Source organism: Anas acuta, chromosome 6 (assembly GCF_963932015.1).
Source record: "Anas acuta chromosome 6, bAnaAcu1.1, whole genome shotgun sequence".
In the NCBI taxonomy this organism is placed as follows: domain Eukaryota; kingdom Metazoa; phylum Chordata; class Aves; order Anseriformes; family Anatidae; genus Anas; species Anas acuta.
Window position 1 is genome coordinate 32,628,603 of NC_088984.1, and position 22,721 is coordinate 32,651,323.

The 22,721-nt window shown below is 44.7% G+C and overlaps 1 protein-coding gene across 3 annotated transcripts in view; it reads right to left on the reverse strand.

The window, feature by feature from the left end:
• Positions 1-22,721, reverse strand: part of CPS1 (carbamoyl-phosphate synthase 1) — a 177,464-nt gene that overhangs the window by 61,696 nt on the left and 93,047 nt on the right. For all 3 annotated transcript variants that reach the window (XM_068686431.1, XM_068686432.1, XM_068686433.1), the window contains 12 exons: positions 21,380-21,489; positions 17,211-17,355; positions 16,259-16,348; positions 15,544-15,600; positions 13,072-13,164; positions 8,928-9,017; positions 7,798-7,926; positions 7,284-7,390; positions 6,772-6,913; positions 4,533-4,610; positions 3,030-3,128; positions 2,257-2,352 (listed from right to left, as the gene is read on the reverse strand). In XM_068686431.1, coding sequence (XP_068542532.1) covers positions 2,257-2,352; positions 3,030-3,128; positions 4,533-4,610; positions 6,772-6,913; positions 7,284-7,390; positions 7,798-7,926; positions 8,928-9,017; positions 13,072-13,164; positions 15,544-15,600; positions 16,259-16,348; positions 17,211-17,355; positions 21,380-21,489 — 1,236 coding nt within the window. The remainder of the gene's footprint in view (positions 1-2,256; positions 2,353-3,029; positions 3,129-4,532; positions 4,611-6,771; positions 6,914-7,283; positions 7,391-7,797; positions 7,927-8,927; positions 9,018-13,071; positions 13,165-15,543; positions 15,601-16,258; positions 16,349-17,210; positions 17,356-21,379; positions 21,490-22,721) is intronic.

A 22,721-nucleotide genomic window follows, 5' to 3' on the forward strand; every position in this document is an offset into this window, starting at 1 on the left:
GCAGGTGCTGAGGGAGAAGGGTAGCTCACTGACCACAACGTTCTTCTATAATAAATATGCTCAGAAATTCAGAGCTATAGTTCTGCTGCAATGAACAGGGGAGGGGAAAGGTTCAGCACTTTCCAATAAGCTGGCATATCTGTACATCTCAGCCTTTTCTTTCCTACTTATCTGGGGCAAGGTATCTGAAGGACCAGCTGGCAGTGATGAGGAACATAATTAATGAGCAGAATTAATGCACGCTGTGCTAAGAGAGAAGTTTTTACTGATATCACATCCCCAGGCCTAGTTATTTGGGATTCTAGATTTTAATCCACTTGGTGTTTGCCCTTGTAACCCTTTCCTTCAACTTCTGCCTTTTTAATTTTCTTTGTTGTTGTTGTTGTACGCACTACACACAATGTCTATCCATCCTAGCTGGAATCTTTATCACAACTTAATTAAAACAGAGAATTAATAATGGAGTCTTCCTGAAGTATTCTTCCTTTTGTGCAATAGCCACCTGTACACAGAACAGCTGGGAGAATCCCAAGCCCAAGCAATCATGAAGATTTTTCAGATGACCACAAGCCACTCCGCTGTTCACAGATGCTTCCTGGCCTCCCGCTTCATAGTTTGTTCCTGCCTTCGATTAATATTCTTGCAAATACAAATTCACCGACTGGGGCAGCCCCAGCTCCATGGGGTCTTCCTCTAGAAAGAGGCACACGCATTAACTGTGTAGGACTGGATATGAACTGCAGCACCTTCTTGTAAGGACCTGGCATCCAGTAGACTAGGAAGAACAGCAATGCGTCGCAGAGTGAATCAGAACATCCAGCAGTGAGAATCAGTATCGATTTTTTAAACGAAAATAAAACTAAGATGTCTAAGGGGAAAGAAATCTCTTTTTTTTGTCTCCTGTTAATTGTCCCTGTTCTTTCCCATCCATGCTCTGCAGCTTTCTCCTGGCAGCTACTGACCAACTGCCTTCTCTCCTGCATGCAGCTGTAAATCACACTGCCAGAGGCAAGGTCAGGAAGAGCAAGCGCTGCTGCTGGAATGGCTGATTAGCCTGCAGCAGATCAGAGCAGCTGGCTGATGGCCACAGGAAGGGAAAGAGCACTGTGGGAGGTCAAGCTAGGAAGATTTATCATTAAAAAAATAAAATACACACACATACACACATAAAAAACACTTATTTTTTTCCCCACAAACTGGAGCTGAGTTTGAAGGACGAGAGAAAAGGGGAAGAAGGGACAGAGAGGCCTCTTTTCCAACCCAGGTCATTATCGGCACTCACCAGCTCTGGGATCCTCCACTCCTACCTTGTCATCATCTTGACAACATGGACACTTCAAGCTAGCAGCCAGCAATAGCAATACAGGACACAAAACACATCCAATACAAGATGTGTTGTAACATTAGGACCGATGCAGACCTACCCCAGACTGTATTTAAGATTACTGTAATTGATTTTTTCCCCTTTGCTGACTCTGGGGTCAGCACAGGAATAGAATGGCCCTGACTTTGGTTAGCTTCAGTGCAGATCACAATACTCACCTTGTCAGAGCAGCTATAACTACTCTGATTCTGTCAGACTGACCCCTACAATCTCTCCTTCTTCAAATTAGGAGAATAACACAGCCCTCCAGGCTTCTGAAAGGGGACTTCAGAAGTGGGACATTAAGTTTATTGGACAACAGTCATAGAAAAGGATGACTTTTCGTATATTCCTTTCAAAATTATGAATTCACTCTGGAAACAAAACTTGGCATATGTGAACTTTAAAACCCTCATTCCATTTGAAATAAACACATTTAGAAAACCTGTTTTGATAAGGGGTTCAAAATCTTTTGCATAATGATCTTGATAGCAGCCAACTGCTCTGCTGCTGTTATTATTTGTCTGCCTTGCAATGTCAGCACTCCACAAGTTTCAGTGATTTCAGCTCAGGTGTTGCTAACCATCTTCCTCCTCTTCATTCGACCAGAGTGCAGGATGACATGACAAGCCTGGAGTGCTCAGTCACACAACAAAAATAACAAACCAGCTGACGGCTGCAATGGAAACCTCAAGAATGTCACTCTCTAGTCGATAATTCTGAGTGGTTAACTCATATCACACAACCAACAAAGTCATAAACCAAAAATGGGTAATTTTATTATTTATTCTACCAGCTTCCCTGCCCCTGCAATAAAAGAGTTGGACAAACATTCACTGTGACAAAGGAAAATAAAATAAATAAAGTTAGCATTTCTGAAGTATCTGTCTCACCTTCATGGCTTTCACAGCCTGAGATCCAGAGTAATCGAATTCCCCTGCCTGACCGATGGACAAGCCCCCAGATCCAAGAATGAGAACTTTGGAGACCTGGAGGTGTGAAACAGTATAGAAGAAGTCTGTCCCATGGTGGTGGATAGCAAAATAAACAGAGACTGCAGCACAGAACAAATCTTAAGTTCCAAAAAGAGAATAAAAGTCACCTCCAAGAACTCTGCAGTTTTTACTTCTAAGAATATTTCTACAGGAATTGTCCTGTATCTCTCTGGTTAGAGAAACACAGCTCATGCATAAGGCATGCAATACATGTGTTGATTTTATCATGTGCTCATAGACACCATGCCTCATTTTGGCTGCCCACAAAGTCCAGCTGCCTTCTAAGATAGCAAAACTGTCTGAAATCCAGCTCACGCTAGGAATTTCAGACTTATTTGCCAAGCAACAGGGCATCAATATTATGATGCTGGCACGAGATCTCATGGCTGGATTATCCCTTGGGCACCTCCTATACTGCTGTGAGAGCACCTTTCTTGGGAGAACTTGAAAGAAAAATACATAAAATGTCAGATCTTACAAATTTCCAAAAGAAAAGGGAGTCAACAACACAAGAAAAGCTAGACAACTCTAGGACAGGCCTTTTGTACAGGGAGGAATCCTTTGACCTCCATGGCCTGCTTTTTATGCCATTTTGCACAGTGGGTTCAGCAGGAGTCAGCAAGCTCCTAGCCTTACTGACAGGCAGGAACAAAGAGCATCTGTGCACTGACCTCCACTCTAGAAGCTGCTGCTCCAGCCTTGGGCAGGACCGAAGCAATGGTAGTGCCTTTCCCTCTCTTAACCAGTGAAATAAATGAGTCAAACAGGAACTAGGAAAAATAAACACATGAATTTAATCTCCAAAGCGGAACTAAACAAATAATATGCAAAGAAGGAAAAAAAAAAAAAAAACAGGCCATTTGCAAGCTCCAGCTATCAACTCTGCTCCGCTGCCTTCTGAAGGCACATTCACACCACCAGAGAAGAGGGGACCATTATTTATAATGACTTTGCTGTATCTGACAAAGCTGCATTCAAGAAAGTGCGGTCATATCAGGGAGAAAACGCTTATAAATCATGTCTGTGAGCTCTGCTTATATATGGCTGGCAGCATAAGGAAAGAGCGTGCATTGAAAGCTAAAATACAGAAGAGCAGATGCTTAACTAGCTCCAGTGAGCCATGTGGAATGGAGCCTGCTACAGAGCTGGGGTCTGAACAGGTGTGTCTAAGTGTCAGCTGGTTGGTCCCTCCAGAGATCCCAGAGCAGCTGTGAGGAAAGTTTTTTCTGGCTTCCACGTGCCTCATCCCAGGCAGCAGCAGGATACAGCGAGGCAGGCTGTGACTGCACCCAACTGATGGGGTCCACAAGGAGTCCAGGCTCCCAAATCCATCCAAGCAGTGGAAGTGCACATACTTGGAGAAGCCAGAGCCGAGGGTTGTTTCACATTCTGTGAGATTTACAGGTCAGATTGGTAGGAAACGTCTTGATATCAAGAGATTTATTTGCAGGTTTAATCAACAACATCAAATTAAGAATAAAATAAGCACTTCCATGTATTCTTCCACCTTCTCAAGAAACTCTAAGTGTATTTCTGTTCAGACGTGCTTTCTCTGCCTTCCACATCCCCTGCTGCTGCTTAGTCATAGTCTGTGACTACGCAATCAGTTGTTATAGAATTTGTGCGAAGTCACAGATGGGGGATTAAAATTTCATTTCACTTAGGAGAACCAGAGTGAGGAAGTATGCATTCATTTACATAACTCTACAGTAATTATAAAATTTGAAAGTGGAACTAAAATGTATTAGAAAGTTAATGATTTTATTACAAAACATCTGGCTAGTGTTTTTTCTGTAAGATGAAATCCTTTTCCTTTTGCAATCACCCCAGGTACAAGATAGTTGAGCCTGATCCTGCAAAGCCTTAAGCACTTCAGTAACTTCCAACACACAAATAATCCCACCAGGACTCAAAGCATGCGCATCATGTGAATGGAATCATTGATCCAAAGCACACAGAAGTCAATAGACGCCTTGCTGCTGATTGTAATTAGCTGTGGATCAAGCTAAGCAGACACAAGCCTATGCATGACTGGGTCCTCTGTGAGGATTCTGACTTCTCCGAAAACAAGATTTAGGACCATCAACAACATAAAGACTTGTTATTGTAGCTGATACGTATCTGCACTCCCCAGGTCACCTAAAAGTAAGCCCAGATCAATCCTCATACAATACCTCTGTGTCTGTTGGTCCAGGATTGGCGTCTGGGTAGAACTGTGCTGTGAAAATTGGTCTGGTCTCATGCATAATTCCCTGTGGGAATAAAAAAAAAATCAGTGTAGATGACTCCTTGAAAGTAGGCAAGGGAACAGAAAGCCAGATGTTATCCCTGCAAGCACTGAAGGCCAAGGGGCTGAGATGTTTTTAGTGGCTGCTAAATTGAAACCTGTTTCATGCACAGTCTTCAAACTATGTCTTACTTGAGAAGCCTTACTATGGAGCCTTTTTATCTTCTGCTAATGTTCCAGTGCGTGCATTACCCACTGAGCTGTGCGTGGCTGAGAAACATGGTAGAGACATCACCTTCATTACAGTAGCAAACCCTATTAAATTGCATGCACTTAGCAGAGCAGATAGGCTGGTCTCCCTCCAAAGGAGATCCTGGACCAGGCTAAGAAGCAAAAACATACAGAGCAAGTAAAAGATCACTTTGAAGAATGCTGTTTCATTGGTTTTACTGCTCTGATCTGGCTCGTGCTGTTACAGAAGAAAGCAACGTTGGTCATGCTCTTCACTTCCATAACTCACTTCAAATGCTGACATAAGGCCATGCCCTGGGTCATTTGCAGGCCTGTGAGGAAGTGGGACCACTGCTCTGGATGAGCAATGGTACGAAAGACCTAAGCTGAGTTTGGAGATGGTGCTTGTATTTCTACCTGGAACCAGGCAGAACAAATCTCTCATTTGCATGGCCTGACAGCACCAGGCAGTGCAGGCCACTGGCAGACTACATTGTAGCTGTCACTGCTCATGGCTCCTGATTCCAGATGGAGGAAACCAAGATTCCCTTAAGAGAGAATCCCAGAAAAATAGCTCAGATATAAACCTGTTTCCCCCACAAATGGGCAAAGGAGCCACAGCAGCTCCTACAGAGTAACAGTGCCATCCCGGGCTGCAGGGATGGGACAGAGACATGAGATGAGCTCCTGCCCACAGTAAGAGTTTCTGCCCTCAGAGTAAAGAGCATCCCGAGTCTGCCACATTTTCCCTGAATGCTCATGTTATTTCTAGTTACGTACTAACACCTTTTTAAAATATATTCACTCCATAGCTTGTCAGTATTTGGAAACCTGTGCTGGCCCTGTCCAACTGTGTTGTGTCAGGTCGGTCACAGGAAGTGCTTCTTCTCTTCCAAATAGAGGACTGCAGAGGAGAGCCCATCCAGTCCTGTCCCTGCTGGTGCACCCCATGCTAGAACTGCAATGTTTCTTGTCCCTCTCCAGCATATGGACAAATCTATAAAGGTTTAGGAGCCTGATGCTCCTTTGGGGGTAGCAGAAATGTTTTCTTCAAGTCACATGAAAGAATATCATGCTTCTAGATCCAGAAGACTCATGTCCAGCCTTATCACCTGATTTAGGCAAAAACACTATCACACTTGTCCCCAAAATTTAGCTAAAGCAAGCATGGAAGGCCTGAGAATGGAAGGGTTCAGTGTGCCAACACAGCCAAACCAAAGTCACTTCAAAAACTGAATGCCACTTGTAAATCCTTTGTATTAATACCTTGTTTGGCAACATTTATCTCTGCTTAAATACACCTGCAAGGACAAAGACAACAGGAACTGATGAACAACGAACTTACTCTCAAACCATCAGCTGGAAATCACCGCTATTTGACCCTGCAAACTATAGCCAGGATATGCCAGGACAGCACTGTCCATTCTGCCAGACTCAGTGTGGGGCATTTATACGAAACAGAAGACCCCCCCACGTGGAGTGTTACTTGGCATGAGGCCTCTACATCAGATCCTGTAAGTTGTTCTCTAGAGGCAGTTACCTGTCTCCTCCCTGACCTTTAGGCCTTGGGATCCTATTTACATTAACAAAACAGATCAGACTCCAGTAATATCCCTTTTCTGTACTGTATAACACAAAACCAACACATTACAGTGGCACAGGCTAGCACCCTTGCAGTGGGGAAGTCACAGAAGTTAATAAGGCAACAATTCCAGGGAAATCGTGAGGTCACTGCTGCAGTCCTATGCTTTGGGCTAGCATGGACAGAGGTAATGGTTCACCCCCTTTTTGGCTGTAAGGAAGGACCCCGAGTAAAGGAGATGGCCATGTCATCAAGTTTAGTTTTGATGACTAATTGTAACCTGACTGCAAGCTTCCGGGAGGGAAAATAAAATGAGATAGTCTTTCTTTACTGGAGGCTGCTATGTGTAGGTATCTAGAAAGTATGCATTCACCTCGTTTGTTTGGTCATTGGCATTGACAAAGAGAGGTTTCCAGCCAGGTGGGAGGGTCGAGCTGTCCATGGCATAACCGTGGTTCTGAGCAGTGATGACAGCCTGTCCATTCACTGCATTCAGGACAGGCTGGTTCTGCCCTCTGAAAGAGAAAGGGAGAAGGAAAGGGTCAGAGAACAGGGGACAGAAGTGCTGGATGTGTCCAAATGCCACAATGTGGAGGAGCTCATAGCTGAGGAACTATACATATTGAATGGCTACTGCTGAACTGCTACAGGTAACCAATCTCAAAATGATAAATCCTACAAAAAACTTTGCTGTCCTGCAGTTTGGTGAGGGACCAGTTACTCAAACTCTTTGAGGCACCTTCAAAAAAAACAATGCACACCATGGCAATTTAAATTAAAGGAAGGAGAATGGCAAGAATGAAGAAATAACTGCAAAGCACTGTGCTGTGTGTGCAGCACTGAACTGGTCTGTCTGGGCCCTGGGGAGCAGAAGAGCTGCTGTACCTGTTGGCCATCTGCATCTTGTAGGAAGTGGCTCCGGCTGCTATTCCAGTGATTACGTGCCCCATGCTAATTCCAAACAAAGGCTCTGGGCGATTGCTCTCCAGCACCTACAATGAAAAGGTTTTCAAAAGCTATTGGAGTGTCACTGTTCAGCAATTCCAGCATAATCCATGCTATGCTCCTAGCCCTGCTGCAGTTCCCTCACAGCAGCCACATAGAGTTTGGGAGCTGGGGAGGGGACGGGTGGAATGCAAGGCTGGCAACAGCCTACAAAGGACAGATTCCTCCTCTCCTCAGGGGGAAAGCTCGGAGCACAGCTTGCTGTCTTGGTCTACTCAAGGGGAACGAGCAGGGGTGCTTTATATTAACACATGACATTATTTCAAATGGGAGCACTGTGAAATCAAGGCTATTCCTTCACAAGGTCACAAAGGTGCTGAAGGACCAAACTCAGACAACTTGGAAAAGATGACAAATAAACATGAAAAAATGGCCTGTGGCTATCATACTCTACCTTTCTGACATTCTGAATCACCTCCTGGGCCTTCATCGGATCCCCTGGACCTCCAGAAATTACGAGCCCATCATAGTCCATGCTGGTAAAATCATGGTCCCATGGAACCAGATGTACCTCGGCACCCCGCTGGGAGAAAATCAGAGGGAAAGACAAGCAATGAGGGGAGCAAAGGAACAAATGAATGCATGTCTGGAGGCTGAACTGGGATTTCAGCCGTTCCCTTGTCAGGAACGATAACAAGGCTATTATTAATTATGTCCAGATTATTTCCACAAGCCTGCTAGGATTTTTCATCTTTGAGCCACCTCAGTGTTTGCCAAGTATTTCTGAAATTCACTAATGAGATTGAAAGTTAGTAATTGAATGCAAAATAGCTGTGTATATACACATGTAATACATTCACTGTCACACAATGTATTCATCCTATCTGCTAACACAGGGATCTCAGCCTCTTCAACATGCCAGCAATAGTCCTGCATGCCTAGAAGGGGATGAACATACACATTAACCAGAAAACTGAAACACGTGAACCTTGTGCATCTTGAGAATGAGAGGATACCATCTTCGTTCCTCCAGTATGGCTAGAGAAGTAAGGACTGCTCCATCTCAGTGCTAACAACAGGAAAAGATTTTCAAAGAATCCTAGAATTAAAGAATCACTTTGGCTGGAGGGAGCTGAGGAGATCGTCTGGTCCAACTCCTGCTCAAAGCAGGGACTTCCACTGTAGGGCAGTTTTCAGCATCTTTGGGGACAGACATTCCACAACTTCTCTGGTTCCCTGTTTCAGCCATTCACCAACCACTCTCACTGCAAAATTTTTCCCATTTATTCATTTTTGGCAATGTTGGCACCACAGCTTCTCTAAAGATCAGCTTTCTGGGATTCTTCAAGGCCGAAAGGTTGCTGCACAATTCCTCTTCCTCACCCCCCTCTATACCATGCATCAAATTCAGAAAACACCTCACAGTCCATAAAAATCATCCTAAAAACAAAAGCACCTGTACCTCATTTTAGGAGGGAAACCACTACTGGTATGAATGTGTACAGCTGAAAAGAAGGCTACTGAGTACAGGGAAGGTTCTTACCAAAGCAGAACAGGAGAGAAGGATATAAAGCACCGACCTACCTTTACCAGCAGACGAATAACATTGTACTTCAACCCACAGTCAACTGCTACAACTTTAATTGGATTCCCTCTGCCATATACCTTGACTTCCTACAAAAAGAAAGGCCACGCTGTAAATGACAGATCACCTCCTGGCCCCCAAAACACAGGGAAAGCGGCCAGCAAAATAACTCTTCACCAACGTGCAGCAACTGGTGCTTCACAGTCAACTTACAAAGAAATCTTCAGAAGTACCACAGATGTTAACACTTCATTTTTTTGTTAAAATAAAAGTTACAACACCATTTTATATACCGTTGATTACAGCAGTAACAGCAATCCCTAAGAAACCACTTGTTTCCATAGCTAATGACAACCTTTATTCCAGTGTTTCACCTCATTAGCAGTGAAGTAGCATGTCAGTTCTCACAGATCATTGCAGCCCAAGAGAATTGCCAGACACATGGGGAGAGGTTTCCAGCTGAAGGGAAGTCATCGCGCTGATGCCAGTGGAGCAAGGCTGCTTCACGTCCACCAGCTATGGCTCCATCACATTAAACACAACCCTGAGCTTCCAGTCACAGCAGGACCAAAGCACAGTGTGGCTGGATATGACACATTCTGTGATAGACCTGCGGTGGGTGCCACTGAGCATCACGTATGTTCACGTGGCACCAGCAGTTGTACACAGTTCTACACTTCTGGCACTTTCTTTTCCAGCTGCTGTTCCCATCCCGCAAAGTAAATTGTCCCTGCACATCCCCTGCCTCTGGACCATTTCAGTACACCCACTTACCCTTCCTGGTTGCAACCAGGATGGAAGATGGTGGAGCCAAACCACTGTCTATTTTATGAATCTTGATACTGCAACATGGAGACGTTAAGAGATGGCTCTGGCACTGATATAGGGCTCTTTATGGATAGCTTCTTTCTGAAGCTTGCTGAATTATCTTACTGGTTATGTAACTGCAGTTAGTGCCAGCATGGGATGCCGCTCATCAATAAGCACATAAGGTGGGCTTCTGCTTTCTAAAAGCAAACTCTGAAAGTTGATATTCATAAGTGTACTTTATCTAAAGTGTCCTTCCTCTTGTGCAATACACCGCTTTTTTTTTTTTTTTTTTGTAAGCTAAACAACTCCCTTTTAATCGGCTTCCCTGGCATTCAAATTTCACAGCTGGGCCCCTTTATGAAGAGATGCTAAAATCCATTCCCAATACGCCGTGGTACTGGTGACAAACAATCTTTTCAAGGAAGATTAGGACCAGCCAGAAGGAAAAAAACATCCCCTCTACAGGGAGCATAAAATGAAGTTTTAGCAGAATATTACAGTCCTTCCCTTTCTGTTATCCTAATTAAGTTCTTGTTTGAATTGTTTTCTACTCAAAAGAAAACAAAACAACAAGAATAGATTTTTAATGATGTAAGCAAGAGCATGTCCTGTGTGAGGACGTCTCAGATCATCATCAGGAGTGACTGCCTGCCATTTCAGGAGCAGAGGTGAAAGAGCTGGGCTGTGAGAAGCCATCTCCCTTCACTGCAAGGTTTCTAGCTGCCGCTCACGAGCCATCAGTTGGTCTGTATTCCTCCTTTAAACGGGACAAGAATCGGCACAGAGCCAGCAGTGTTACCACTGATGTCATGACTCCTGCTCTGCAACACTGAAAAGGGATTTTGTATCAGAACATCTCATAGCTCACACCACATAAAGCAATGGCAAAGTGCCTCACAATCCCTTTTTTGAGAATGAGCACAGTGAATCTGCTATTGAAACTTGGTCTTGAGAGGTATGACAGTGCCTTCAGTCAGGAGTACACAAGCAGATTCTCTGTGAACAGGCTGGTGGAACTGCATTGCTGCAAAGCAACTGCAAGGGTCTTCTACCTGCTGCCCTTCAGGCTTCTAGGAAGTGGAGTTCAACAATCTCAAGAGAATCGATGCACCCAGTTTTCACAGAAATTAACTTTGTGCTATGTGTCAGAGTCCCTTAAGAAAAACTCACCCACCTTTTTAGAAGGGCTTTTGGGGACGCCTCAGTTCCTCACAACACCCCTACTGAAAGAAAATCTGTGAAACATTACGAACGAGAGATCTCCCTCAAATGTTCTCCTTGGCTGTTCTAAGGGCCAGGGAGATTTGTGGAACAAAACTTCTTTGAGTTATTTTAATTGCCTCCTCCTCAAAACTTCGCTCTGTCCAATTAATTAGGCTATGATTTGTTAACACCTTTCCCAACTGATTTTAGGTGCTGCTGTCTTCACAAGCCTTCCCCCACTTCTCTCACTTACTCTTCCTCTGTACTGCAGAGCACTGACCCCTACATCTGGTAAAGAGTATGTCTACATAGAAGCTAGACCAGAAACTCAATCAGGGAACTGTTAAAAGCCAGAGAATTTCCCTCGTGTGGTCACAGCACAACCTGTAAGAAGCTTCCCAGTCTGAGGATGATGCAGGAAGGTTCTGAGTCAGCAGTCAGGGAGAAGAGAAACTGCTGACAACAGTGGTGACAGCAAAAAGACTACATGGGACTCTATGTTTAGATAGAAGTGACCTATCAGTTTCGAGAATTTATATACCTCTCATATGGTCCAGGACCCCGAACATCACAGGCACCAAAATAAATCTCCAACAAAAGTTCCTGTGAACCACTGGCAATTTTCTACACTCCCTGCCCTGTAGAAGTAGTGTTAGTCTATAGAATCTCTATCACCAATACCTAAGGATGTGGGGGACAGGAAGAAAAAATAAATGATTAAAATCACTCCAAAGGTGCAATTGATGAGCAGGTCTTACTGTATCCGGATTAACACAAAAATAGCTGTTTAGAAACAGATAGATTATCCCGGCCAGTAACTACCAATGCTGAACAGCTTACTTCATCGTCAGCTTCATTTGTGATGTTGCTTTTTAAGCCTACAAAATGAAGTTATAAACATAACGAGATCACCGAAGCTCCATTAATCTTATTATATCACCCTTTTAGAAGACATTTTCAGCATCTTTAGAGCAATTCTGTCTTAGTAATTGCCGAGTTTAGCATCAGCAACCTTACCTATTGCTGAGTTACTGCTCAAAATGACTTCACCTGCATCTTGCAATTGCAGATCACAAACACCTCAAGAAGCAACTGCCATCCTTCTGTGTAGCAATAAGGACTAACCCAAAACACAGCGGAAGCATAGCATAAGTTGGTGAGATCCCTGACTTGCAAGGCTGCCTATGCATTCCAGTAGCATTTCACGTAACCTGTTAGTACTGGAAATCCAAGCCTGGCTTCAGGTTTGTGCTTCCATTTCCCACCCACACCACTCACACACCAGGTTGTGTGAGGAATCGTACACAAGTAATTATTTGCAGAGCTCTTCCACAGTCTCACTGATCTTAAAGGAATTGCAAGCATCGCAGTAAGCATGGAATTTGCAAATGGGACTCATGCTATCCTATAACTAAAACCCCAAAGGGTCCATGACTCAAGACACTGGCCCTTGCATTGGTAGAGGAATGGTTACCATTTTTAGTGTAAGCCTGGTTTACTATGACCTGGTGAGTTACAGTGCTCTTCTCTTGTGGTTGCGCACAGTTTGCATGCCCTGCTAACAGGAGTACAAACATAGCTGCTGTTCAGTCCACAGACACACAAAAAGCAGCTAATGCCAGCAACAGTAGAGCCAGGGAACTACTATGCTGGTCTCTTTTTGAGGCCTACAAATACCTTCTGGAATCACCTCAACAGAATTATGCCTGAGCGTAAGTTATCAAATGTGAGCTTTCCTGAAATTCATTCAAGTAAAGCACCCATTCTTTTGGTTAATTTTTTGAAAGTGTGCCACCCACACCAGCTCTAACTGTATCCCCAATACTTCTTTGTTTCAAAGTCTTTGTTTCAAAGTCTTCCTGTCTTTGGAACAGACAATCCCCTGATCCGAACACTGTTTAGAGTACATCCAGCTCAATGTAACCTATTTTACAGCTTCAGCACAGCACCTAGTAAGCCACAGGGACCATACAAGGCCCATGTTGAGTTCACAGCCTTCCAAAGCTCTAGAAAGGTGAATGGTTTAAAAGAGGTCCCGAGATTATTTAGAAAAACTGGGTGATCCCCAGAGCAAATGGGGAGCAGTTAATACCTGGAGTGTACAGACCTAGGACTAAAGGAAGTTCTCACCTTTGTTGAAACTTCTGCAATTAAGTTCTGCTTATTTGGGTCTGCAAACTCTGTGGGTTGACCTTCAAATTCAATCTTCCCAAGTACTGTGCCCTGTGGAAATACACCAGTAAACAAAGAAGCACAAGTAAAGAAGCTGTGAACATTGGGGAAAGGTGCTGACAGGCACAGCAACCTGAACAGCTGTTTAGAGATGGTTTCTTGACAGCTTATAGCCACTTCCAGCACCTTCAGAAGTTATGATCCCTTCCTAGTATTAAAAACAAGTCTCAACACCCTTCTTCTGAGGGAGAGGCAGTGCCACCAGTAAAATCTGTAAACAGCTTGGCAAGCTGTCTAATGACAGTAAAACAGGTTGCCTTCCAAGAGGATCAGGTTTCAGATCCCCAAATAAGATCTGGGAGTAATCCCCAAGGCAGTTTGCAGCTTTTTGGTTTTAGACACCCACTGTGAGGTCTTCAGCCTCATACTGTGGATAGCTATAAGGCAGCAGAGCTATAAAGCAACGCTGTGTGGGAGGCAGGTCAGCACAGCTGTTCGCTGAATAATCTGTTAAAAAAAAAAAAAATCACCTCCAGCAAGCTCTGCTCTTTACTGCTGTTATCACCTCACAGAAGCTAGGACACCCTTGATCTGCCAGCAGCATATCCTACTCTGTGCTCTGTTCATTAAAGTTCAGTGGAAAAAATCCCCATTTTGGCTTTGCTCCACTCCTGGAATAAGTGGGATTAACCTAGGGTTAAACTCTTTGCAGCATGGGGACAGGGTGTGCAATACAGAACTTTCCAAGGATGGAAGGGGATGGTGAAGCAGAGGAAGTCAATGTTTTGTGATAACTCTCAACACATGACACTATCAAGATAAAACACAACATTCAGCTTGCCCTGTGAAGGCTGGGACTGCTCACTGGCTTTAGTGATACTTCCTTGAGATACTTCCATGGTTGGCCATATCTGAAGTATCCTTGTCATCTTCTTTAGAGACAGGGAAGTGTCGTAATTGTGCATTGCCATGTGCACTAGTAAGGGTAAGTTTTGAAGACAGATCTTAACAGTGCCTAACATCCTTCCTCACCTTGAGGTTGCACCTTATACCACAAGGTGCTCCAGAATGCTTTGTGTGCAGCAGAGCCGAACACATCAGCATCACCTTAAATAAGTCAGGTTCTTGGGAGCCACAGAAACTGCCAAGTGCCACTGAGCAGCCAGTCCCATAAAAGCTGATGACAAAGCCCTAAAGCCTTTCTTACAAATAGGAACTCTGTCTTACCTTGCCACTGAATTACTCAGCCAAATGCTGCCCTGAATTTATCTTTAGAGTTGCTTTAACAAGTCATTGGTCATTTCTGCACTTATCACACTAAAGACCCATTGTCTCCCCCAATTAATATTTCACTCCATGTCTGTTTATGAAGAGTTGTGTTTGTTTTTTTTTTTTTCCCCAATCTGACGAAGAAGTCTAGGAGACAAAGCTACATTATCCACTATTTTAAAAGCCATAAACCAATACCACTCAGTCCCAGTATAATGGGCATTACTGCTCTACACTGTCTGATAAGCTACTGGATAAATACTAAAAGTGTATTTACTTTGGATGAAAGGAACACTGATCCATTAAACGAAATGTCTCAAGAAAGCAGAAAAATGTATTGCCATTTCCCATTGCATTAAACTGCACTTGTCTGCTGTCTGTAAGAGCAGGACAAACCCTTATCTTCCCATAAGAATTAATTTCTACAAATATTCCTCTGTTCAGGCTGGATCATTCATATTTTGATTGTGGAATGAATGGGGGAGTGGGCTTGCACTACAGATTGCAGACTGGTCAACTGAAGAATAGAGCAGCTTCAAATAATCCATTAGAAAAGGAAAGCCTCCAAGGCACAACAATTTACCTTCGGAATGGCTTTGATCACCGTTTGAGCAGATGTGAAAGTACCTTAACACTACCTTCCATTCAGTAATGTAATCTTGCTGATGTCCTTCAATTGTCAGCTCTCAGAAAGCAGACAAAAGTAATGGCTATTAAAAATAATGAGAGGTTTCAGTCAAAGAAAACCAGCCTGTGTTAGGAATCCAGGTTAGGTTAACGTACCATTCCTTAAGTCTCTGAGGAACTGGAAAGTTTCCACTGACCAAAGCTGGTGCTGTCTATGAACTAATATGCACAAGATGTCACAGATTTGTTGCCATCTCTGTTACTACCTGAGGCAACAGACAAGTGACACGACAGCCTGTTGTGTTTGACACCACTACCAAAGGAGTTTCATGTACATCAGCACGTGCTGGTTCACTCATGTGGAATAGGAAACCCAGAACCTTTAGTCTTCCAAAGTGGATGAGGATCTGAGCAGCACCTGAGGTCAAGGCAACCCAGCAGTAGCATTGCTACCTCAGGTTTGCTACGCTGTTAGAAAAGTGTCCCAGAAAACAGCAAGGTTAATGAAACTGGGTCGAGGAAAGGGGATCATACCTTGTCACGAATTAATTTGGACAACATTCTGGTATCAATCCCACAGAGAGCAGGCACCTGAAGAAATCACAAGATAAGTATAAGTTAGAGAACAAGCAGCTAAGGCATGTGAAGACAACAGCCAGATCACTTTGCTGAGAACATGCTTGTTGTTAAAGGGCTTTGGCTCTTAGCAGCTCTGTTGCCAAGGCTGCCCCACTTGCAGTTCTTCACCTTTCCTCCCCACTCCCCACTTATAAATAGCTTGGTTCTTCAAGACTTCTAGTTTCTGCACTAGAGAGCTCAAAATAAAAAGCTTATATGGCAAATATTGGTCTCATTTCTGAGCCACATTTTGCCTTGCTCCTGAGCACCTAACCCTCCCAGCTGCTACAAGTCAGTTGCACTCTACTGGCATATACTCGATTCCCACCACTTCACGTCAGAGGGGTTCCTGCAGCTAACAGCTCTTGAGGTTAGCACTGTGGCAGTCACTAGAAGCAGCACTACCGAAACATCTGATGAGATGCTGGAATATAATCTAACATGGATCTTTTTTAATAAGAACCAAACATCCCCAAAGAATGAGAAGTAAGGAACACAGAACAAGTGCAGTACAGACTGGTGAAGGCATCTCAAGAGAAAAGTGGTTAGCAACTCAAAGCTGGTTGTTCTTTCCCCTGTTCCCAGACACGCAGGCCTGTTCTCTTCATGTAGCTACCCCACTATTTCTCACCTTTTCTTCCTGCAACCACTCCCCAAGACTCCTTGTAGCCTGCCAGTGACTGTACTCATTGCTGTAATCCAGCACCAGCAAACCTGAAACCTGCAGAGAGAAGAAATGGAATTTTGCACTGAAGAATGACTCTGTACTAGCCCTGTGCCTTCTGGTACATTCATCTGCTGCAAACTGGATCACGTAAGACACAATGCCAGGTAGACTCGTGGTGTGGCTGCTCTGACAGAACGAGAAGACAGCAAACCTGATACTGCACAGTGGGAGAGCACAGAAGAGATATCAGGCAGAGGGGTAAAGACATCAGCAGTTTGTCATTAATGTACCCAGGCCATTTTACTTATGAAATCCATAGAATAGTGTGGCTTCCAATTGACTAAAGCTGCAAATTGCATTGAATGGAGAAAACAGTTCTTGGTAGAAAGAAAATGAAAGTTTAAGACAAGACAGAATGTTCCATTTTGATTCATTTTGTTGTTTAAGAAAGCTTTTCACTTTCTTAGTGACATTTCATTTCAAAAGTCAACTTCATTTTCCAGTGGAGTTAGATAGTTTATAAAGGAGTCATTTCACCTCAGGACAGATAAAACATTTCACTGGCTCTGCAATTACATGGGTTTTATTTCATTTTTCAGTACTGCCACAACAGCATGGACACAGTCCTGGTCTTAACCTATATGCCCTGTCACCAAAACACGAACTAGTTCCTGTGCTAGTAACGGCAGCCTTCTTCACACAGCTGTCACCTCCTCTGTTTGTGGCGGAACAGGCATATAGAAGAGAGTTTCTGCACAGAGAAACTTTTCATTCTCAACAGCATTTGCTCTCCCTGTGGAAACCAGTCCTGGCCAAACCCAGACAAATATGAAGCAGATAGGAATGTGAGGAAAAAAAAGTCATCATGGGGAGCAGGTCACAAAAACTGTGTAAGCTCCTGTGTTGCCACCATTACCTTGATTCCATCGGACTCCAGAAACCTCCTGAGGCCCATTTCGTCCAAGGCAGCTGTGTCAGGCACCCCACTGTTCCCAACAATGGGGTTAGCCAGAGTAAGAATCTGTCCTTTGTAGCTGGGGTCTGTCAAGGCTTCGGTGTATCTAGGTGAAGAAGCAACAGAAGAAAAAGTATGTTGTTCTGAAGTTGAACAGAAAATAAAAGAGGCAGAGAGAGGACAGCTCTGATTTCTCATATGACAAAAGGCAAAAACAGTAATTATGTGAAAACATCCTTCGTAGCAAGCACATTTGTGAATACACCTCATCCTTGCTATCTGCAATTAAGCATTCAACACAGAGAACAAGGAAAGGTTTTTGCTTCTCCTGCTTCATTGAAGAAAAGCACGAGAGCTGTTCAACTCAGACCCCTTACGATTTGACATATCGCTTGAACCACAGGTGACAGCTGGGGCTTGGCCATTCCCTGGGCACCCATCATCACCATCCCTTCCTTCCACGCAGTGTAAGAACTTCCCTCTCAGTAAGGGTAGAAAGCTCAAACTGAAAAGCCAGCTGACAACACAGTTGTCTGCCCAGTCTTGCTCCCTTCCCCAGCCTGTAGTCTTCAGATGTCTGGGGCTGTAACTGCCCTTTCCATGAGGGAACAGGTAGATTAATTAACATCTACCTTTTTCTCTGGGCTCAGGGAAGCAGCTACAATCATCCTTATGATTCCTCACTACTTCTCTGGGTTCTTTCCTCCTACCTGTTCTGCCAGCAAGCTCTGCCAGGGCACCAATTCTGCAGCTTCTCCCAGCACAGAGGCCTGACATCCCTTCCAGGCGATCTCCTGGATCCCATCTGCAGGACACCCCGCGTACTACCCGACCAGATCCCTACGTGCTTTGAAGGCAGTTTGTGTCTAGCTGAAAAAGGCAATCTGAAGACAATGCTTTGGGGTTCAGCATCCCATTCTAGTCCCATAGCCCCAAAGCCCTCATCTCTAGCCAGAAGAAGAAGCCCCAGAGACTGCAACTCCATTCCAGCACCTGCCTGAGCACTGTTCCCAGCAAGGACAGATCTACAAGTGCAGTGGAACATCCTCCTGCAATGGAGGACTGAACCTAAGGTCTTCGGAATTTAATGGAGGATCAAACCTACAATTTTTGCATAGTCTACTGGATCAGCTCTTGATCAGTGGATCCAGTTGATCCTGTCTCACTTCCAACCCCAAACAGGGTAAATACGTTCTACGTACTCGTGCTAATTCTGCAGCTTCAAAATGAGCAGCCTTTCACTTTCTCCCTTACACTCTAGCATACTGTTGCACCAATCTGTTAAGCATTTGCTGTCTTTTAACTCAAAAGCAGCTGTAATTTAGCAACAGATGAACTTATCCATATAGATACTAAGCCAAATGCATCAAGACACTGCAGAATTAATCTGACCCATACAAAACATAATTTATTACTGTCATCACCGTTTAAACAATACGTAACTGGCAACTCCAGCCGTCTACCAGATATCAGCAAGTCACAAGAGACATTTTTATGGTGCTTCGGACTTACTGCCAGCAGATTAATTGTCAAACACTGGGAAACTCTTCACAAAACCCGGAGTGGTTGCAGGCAGATACAGACAACACAGCACAGCAGCCAGCTCTAAGAAATGACACATCGAATCAACAATGGCCATGAGGTATTTCCAGGTAGGCCTCCCTTGCTGTTCAGATCTATGCTTCCTGCTGCAGGTGAACAGCCACACAAAGCGCAGCGTGATCACAGAACTGCAGCAAGCGCACGACGTGCACATTTAGCATCTCCTTCCTTCCGAGTCAATTGGTTATGCTTCCCAAAGCCTCTGGTAATGACAAAGGCAATGTAATTAACCTTTGCATGTTATTTGTAATCAGCAAACAAGGACAGAGAGCCACTGGGTTTAGCTGGGCTGTGAAGGCGCAGCTCTGCGTTAAGACAAAATGCCCTTTAAGCAGGCACAACGCTCGTGGGGCAGAGAGGAGCAGATGGGAGCAGGAGCTCCAAGGATGCTGCGAGGTCCAACCCCTGCTGTGCCTGCCCAAGGCCCTGCCTGACTTCAGTAAACTCCCATTAATCAGTGCTCTCACCAGAGCATCCTGTGAGGCACACACACAGGCACGTTGGAGGCAAATGCAGTTACTGAGCTGCTACAAGCACGGTAACATTTTATGGCTTGCAATTCTTCCCTCAACTGAAAACCTCCCCCCTTCCTCTCTCTGCCCCATTCTAAATGCTAGAATTTTTTATTTCAAACCTTTCTGAGAAGTTCATCCTCGTGCTCTTCTAATGAAAATTCAACATTGCACCCCCAAAACATTGCTCTCTGGCCTCTCTTCTAGGGTAATCTGACAACATTCCAGCCAGCTTTAGCTACTTCAGCCCTACTCCAGCCAAGCAGACGAGGTGCAGAGCAGCACACTGGTTGTCTGCACACAGAGCTCACGCTGACCCCGCACAGGGTCTAGAAACACCCAGTCCACAGAAAGCAGTGGTCTGAGACCTAAAACCAGCCATGGCAAAACCACGCCTGCACTAGCCTCCTGCTGGCTGTGCTAATTGCTACGGGCCCAGACAGCCTGCAAAAGGCCCCAGCCCTAGTGCAGCACCTCCTTCCCACAGGCACTTGGCCTCCTGCTCAGGGGAGGAGAGGCAGTGGGGTCCTTCAGATACGTGAGGTCCTGATTGCTGTGCTCAAGACCACAAGGCAGAGCTGGAGGGTTTCTTTCACTGGCCAGCAATGCCATGGCTGGTAGCAAATCCTGTCACTTTTACGATCTACAGCAATGCTGCAAGCTCTTATCCTCCTCTTCTCTAAGCCAACCCAGTTCACATTCTTGGAGAGCGCTCTGAAGACACAGCCTGATGTTCCGAATGTTCTCTCCATCCCCATATGCTCCCCAGCCCAGAAGAGATCTCTCCTTTCACAGGCATCCTCTCCAAATCACTAGAAAATGAGCAAACAGCTTCTGCTGCCACAGAAACATGTGGAGGGGAAATTAATCCATCAGGTCCTCCTTGACTTTTGTGATGTGACAAGATTTATTGCCCATAATCCATCACAGAGAAGAGAACTCTGGTGCCCTCCATCACTCTGATCTATATTAAACAGTTGTTTGTTGGCAGGTATATTAACACAGCAAGTAATTAGTGCTGTCAAAATACTTAAATAATTGCCTCCTAATGCAAAACTTTGCAAACAGATTCCCCTCTGCAGCAATTTAACATCCTCACCAATGAGATCATTTAAAACTCATCCTGTGAGCACTGTTTTCTCCAAAGGAGAGCAGAATTTGGGGAATACAAGGCAGCTGGGCAAAGACTATTATGAAAGTCTGCAGGCAAAGACAGCTATGGATAGCTGCAGAAAAAGCTCAAGCACCAGCAGCTTCAGAGCTGTGTTGCCTTTCCGGAACATATCCCTCTCCTAACCCACAGCCTCAATCCTCTGGGCAGCTTTCTCTCTGCTCAAGCAGTTCAACTTTGCAGCCATGGGTTGCAATCCCACGCCAGCTATCAGCTTCTGTCACTTGAGAGGACACGCAGCCATGCCAGGTTAGCAACAAACCCGATCCTCCCCTATCCCTGGGAAGGGCAGAGGGCTCAAACACATCCTCAGCTGTGCTATGAGCCACCACACACCAAGAAGGATGGTTGACATGTGAGAACCCAATTTAGGAACATTAGGAGTTAAGAACTTTGCACTCAGAGGCCGTGTTACATCACTCAGGAGGCTGCAGATACTTCAAACCTTTACTCTCGATCTGGAAATGGGAGGGAGAACAACGACGCGTCAGATGAAGGTTCTTGCTGTCCTGGTTTTGTGTCACTCAGCAGCAGCTCTGCTCTGACTCAGCAGGGGCTGCATTTCGTGGGGAGCCGAGCAGATCTCTCCACACCTCACTGTCACAGTTAGCTATACGAGTCCTTAAAGCTGCCCATCAGCACAAACGTGATGATGCCTGAAGTCATACTGTTAGCTGGCTCCCTCTCTGCACCCCTAGAGCACGGTGTTTTCTGCACAGCACATCATTTCCTTGGATTGGGACCCTATGATCTTGAGAAAAGCATCTGCACCAACTACCCCTTGCACACTTGTACAAGCTCCCAAAACAGTTTTCTTCCTTATTTCTCAATTGCTTTTGCCTTACCCAGAAATACCAGTGTTGAATACGACTTCCCCTGCTGTGGAGGATGGATAGCCAAAAGAATAGCCCTTCATCTTCGTTCCATCTTTCAGCACCAAGTTCGCTGTCTGCGCCTAGAGAAAGGCACATGAAGAGACTCAAACACAGGAGGAAAAGGCTTGATGTTTACACAAGTCACACGGAGGACACCTGCCTTTCCTGCCTTGTGCTCTGGGTATTTTTGCCCCTTTCCCATTCCCAGCCGCCAAGGTACCATCTCTTTTACTGGTCTAATGCTCTTTTTCTTTCTAACACTTAAACATTGTGCTCCTAGAGGTGGCAAGGAAGCTGGCAAACCTCACCATGAGCAAAGCATGTGTTCCTTTTACTACTGGATTACCCTGGCTCTTTCCACATCGCTTTGTTCATTTCATTCAGCGTATCTTGCAATTAACCAATATTTTAACTCTGTAGGAAAAGAGCTGCCTCTCCTCAGTGTTTGCTCAAGGCTAGCTGCTGAGTACGCTGGCTCTCATCCAGCCATGGGCTTCTAGAGGTGCTTAACTTTTGTTGTAACCATACAGCTAAGCCATCAAAAAGCAGTGCATGCATAGGCGGACTGGTGTCAGGAGGCAAAATTCACGACACAAATCCATCCTGCTGTAGGCCACGGGAAGAGAGGAGCTCCCAGATCAGACGCTCATGGTCCCAGTTACCTCAGGGATAGGATTAAATTGTCCTGGCAGAAGGAGCTACCTAACGAGCAGCCTAGAGGAAAGCTTCCCATAAGCAGCAACACTTTCAAAGAGCGTTTAGCAGAACGGAGTCCCAATCAAGAAGCAGGGATGCTGGGTTCTGATGGGATAATCTGCCAGAATTTGGTAACCCTAACAAAATTAGCAGTGCTGTTGGGAGCTGAAGGCAGTAGCAGCTTTTGCTTTTTGCTGATCAGCATCAGGTTCCCTGTCATGCAAGGAGACACAGGTACAGTGCCTGAATTTAAAATAAATGCTGTGAGGCAGCAAGTTACTGAAACCAGCTCTGTAGATCACTTTTATTTTTATTTTATTTTTATTTTTTCCCCCCTCCAGCGAGCACCAGCCAGGGAAGGAGGGGCTCAATCTCCTCAATCATCCACCAAGTTTGTCCACCAGGCAGTAGCTCTTACCTGCATATTCAGGGTGTGTCTGGGTTTCTTTTTTTTGTAGTTATTTTGTTGTTGCTGTTGTTGTTAAAAACAGAATTCCTTATGTTGGAATCTTATTAAAAAGAATCAGGTTCAGTTTGCAGTAGAAAGGAGCAGGAGAGCTACTTTCCATTAGCTGTAAATCAGCTGAACAATCTCAGCAAGGAGACGTTTCAGCCC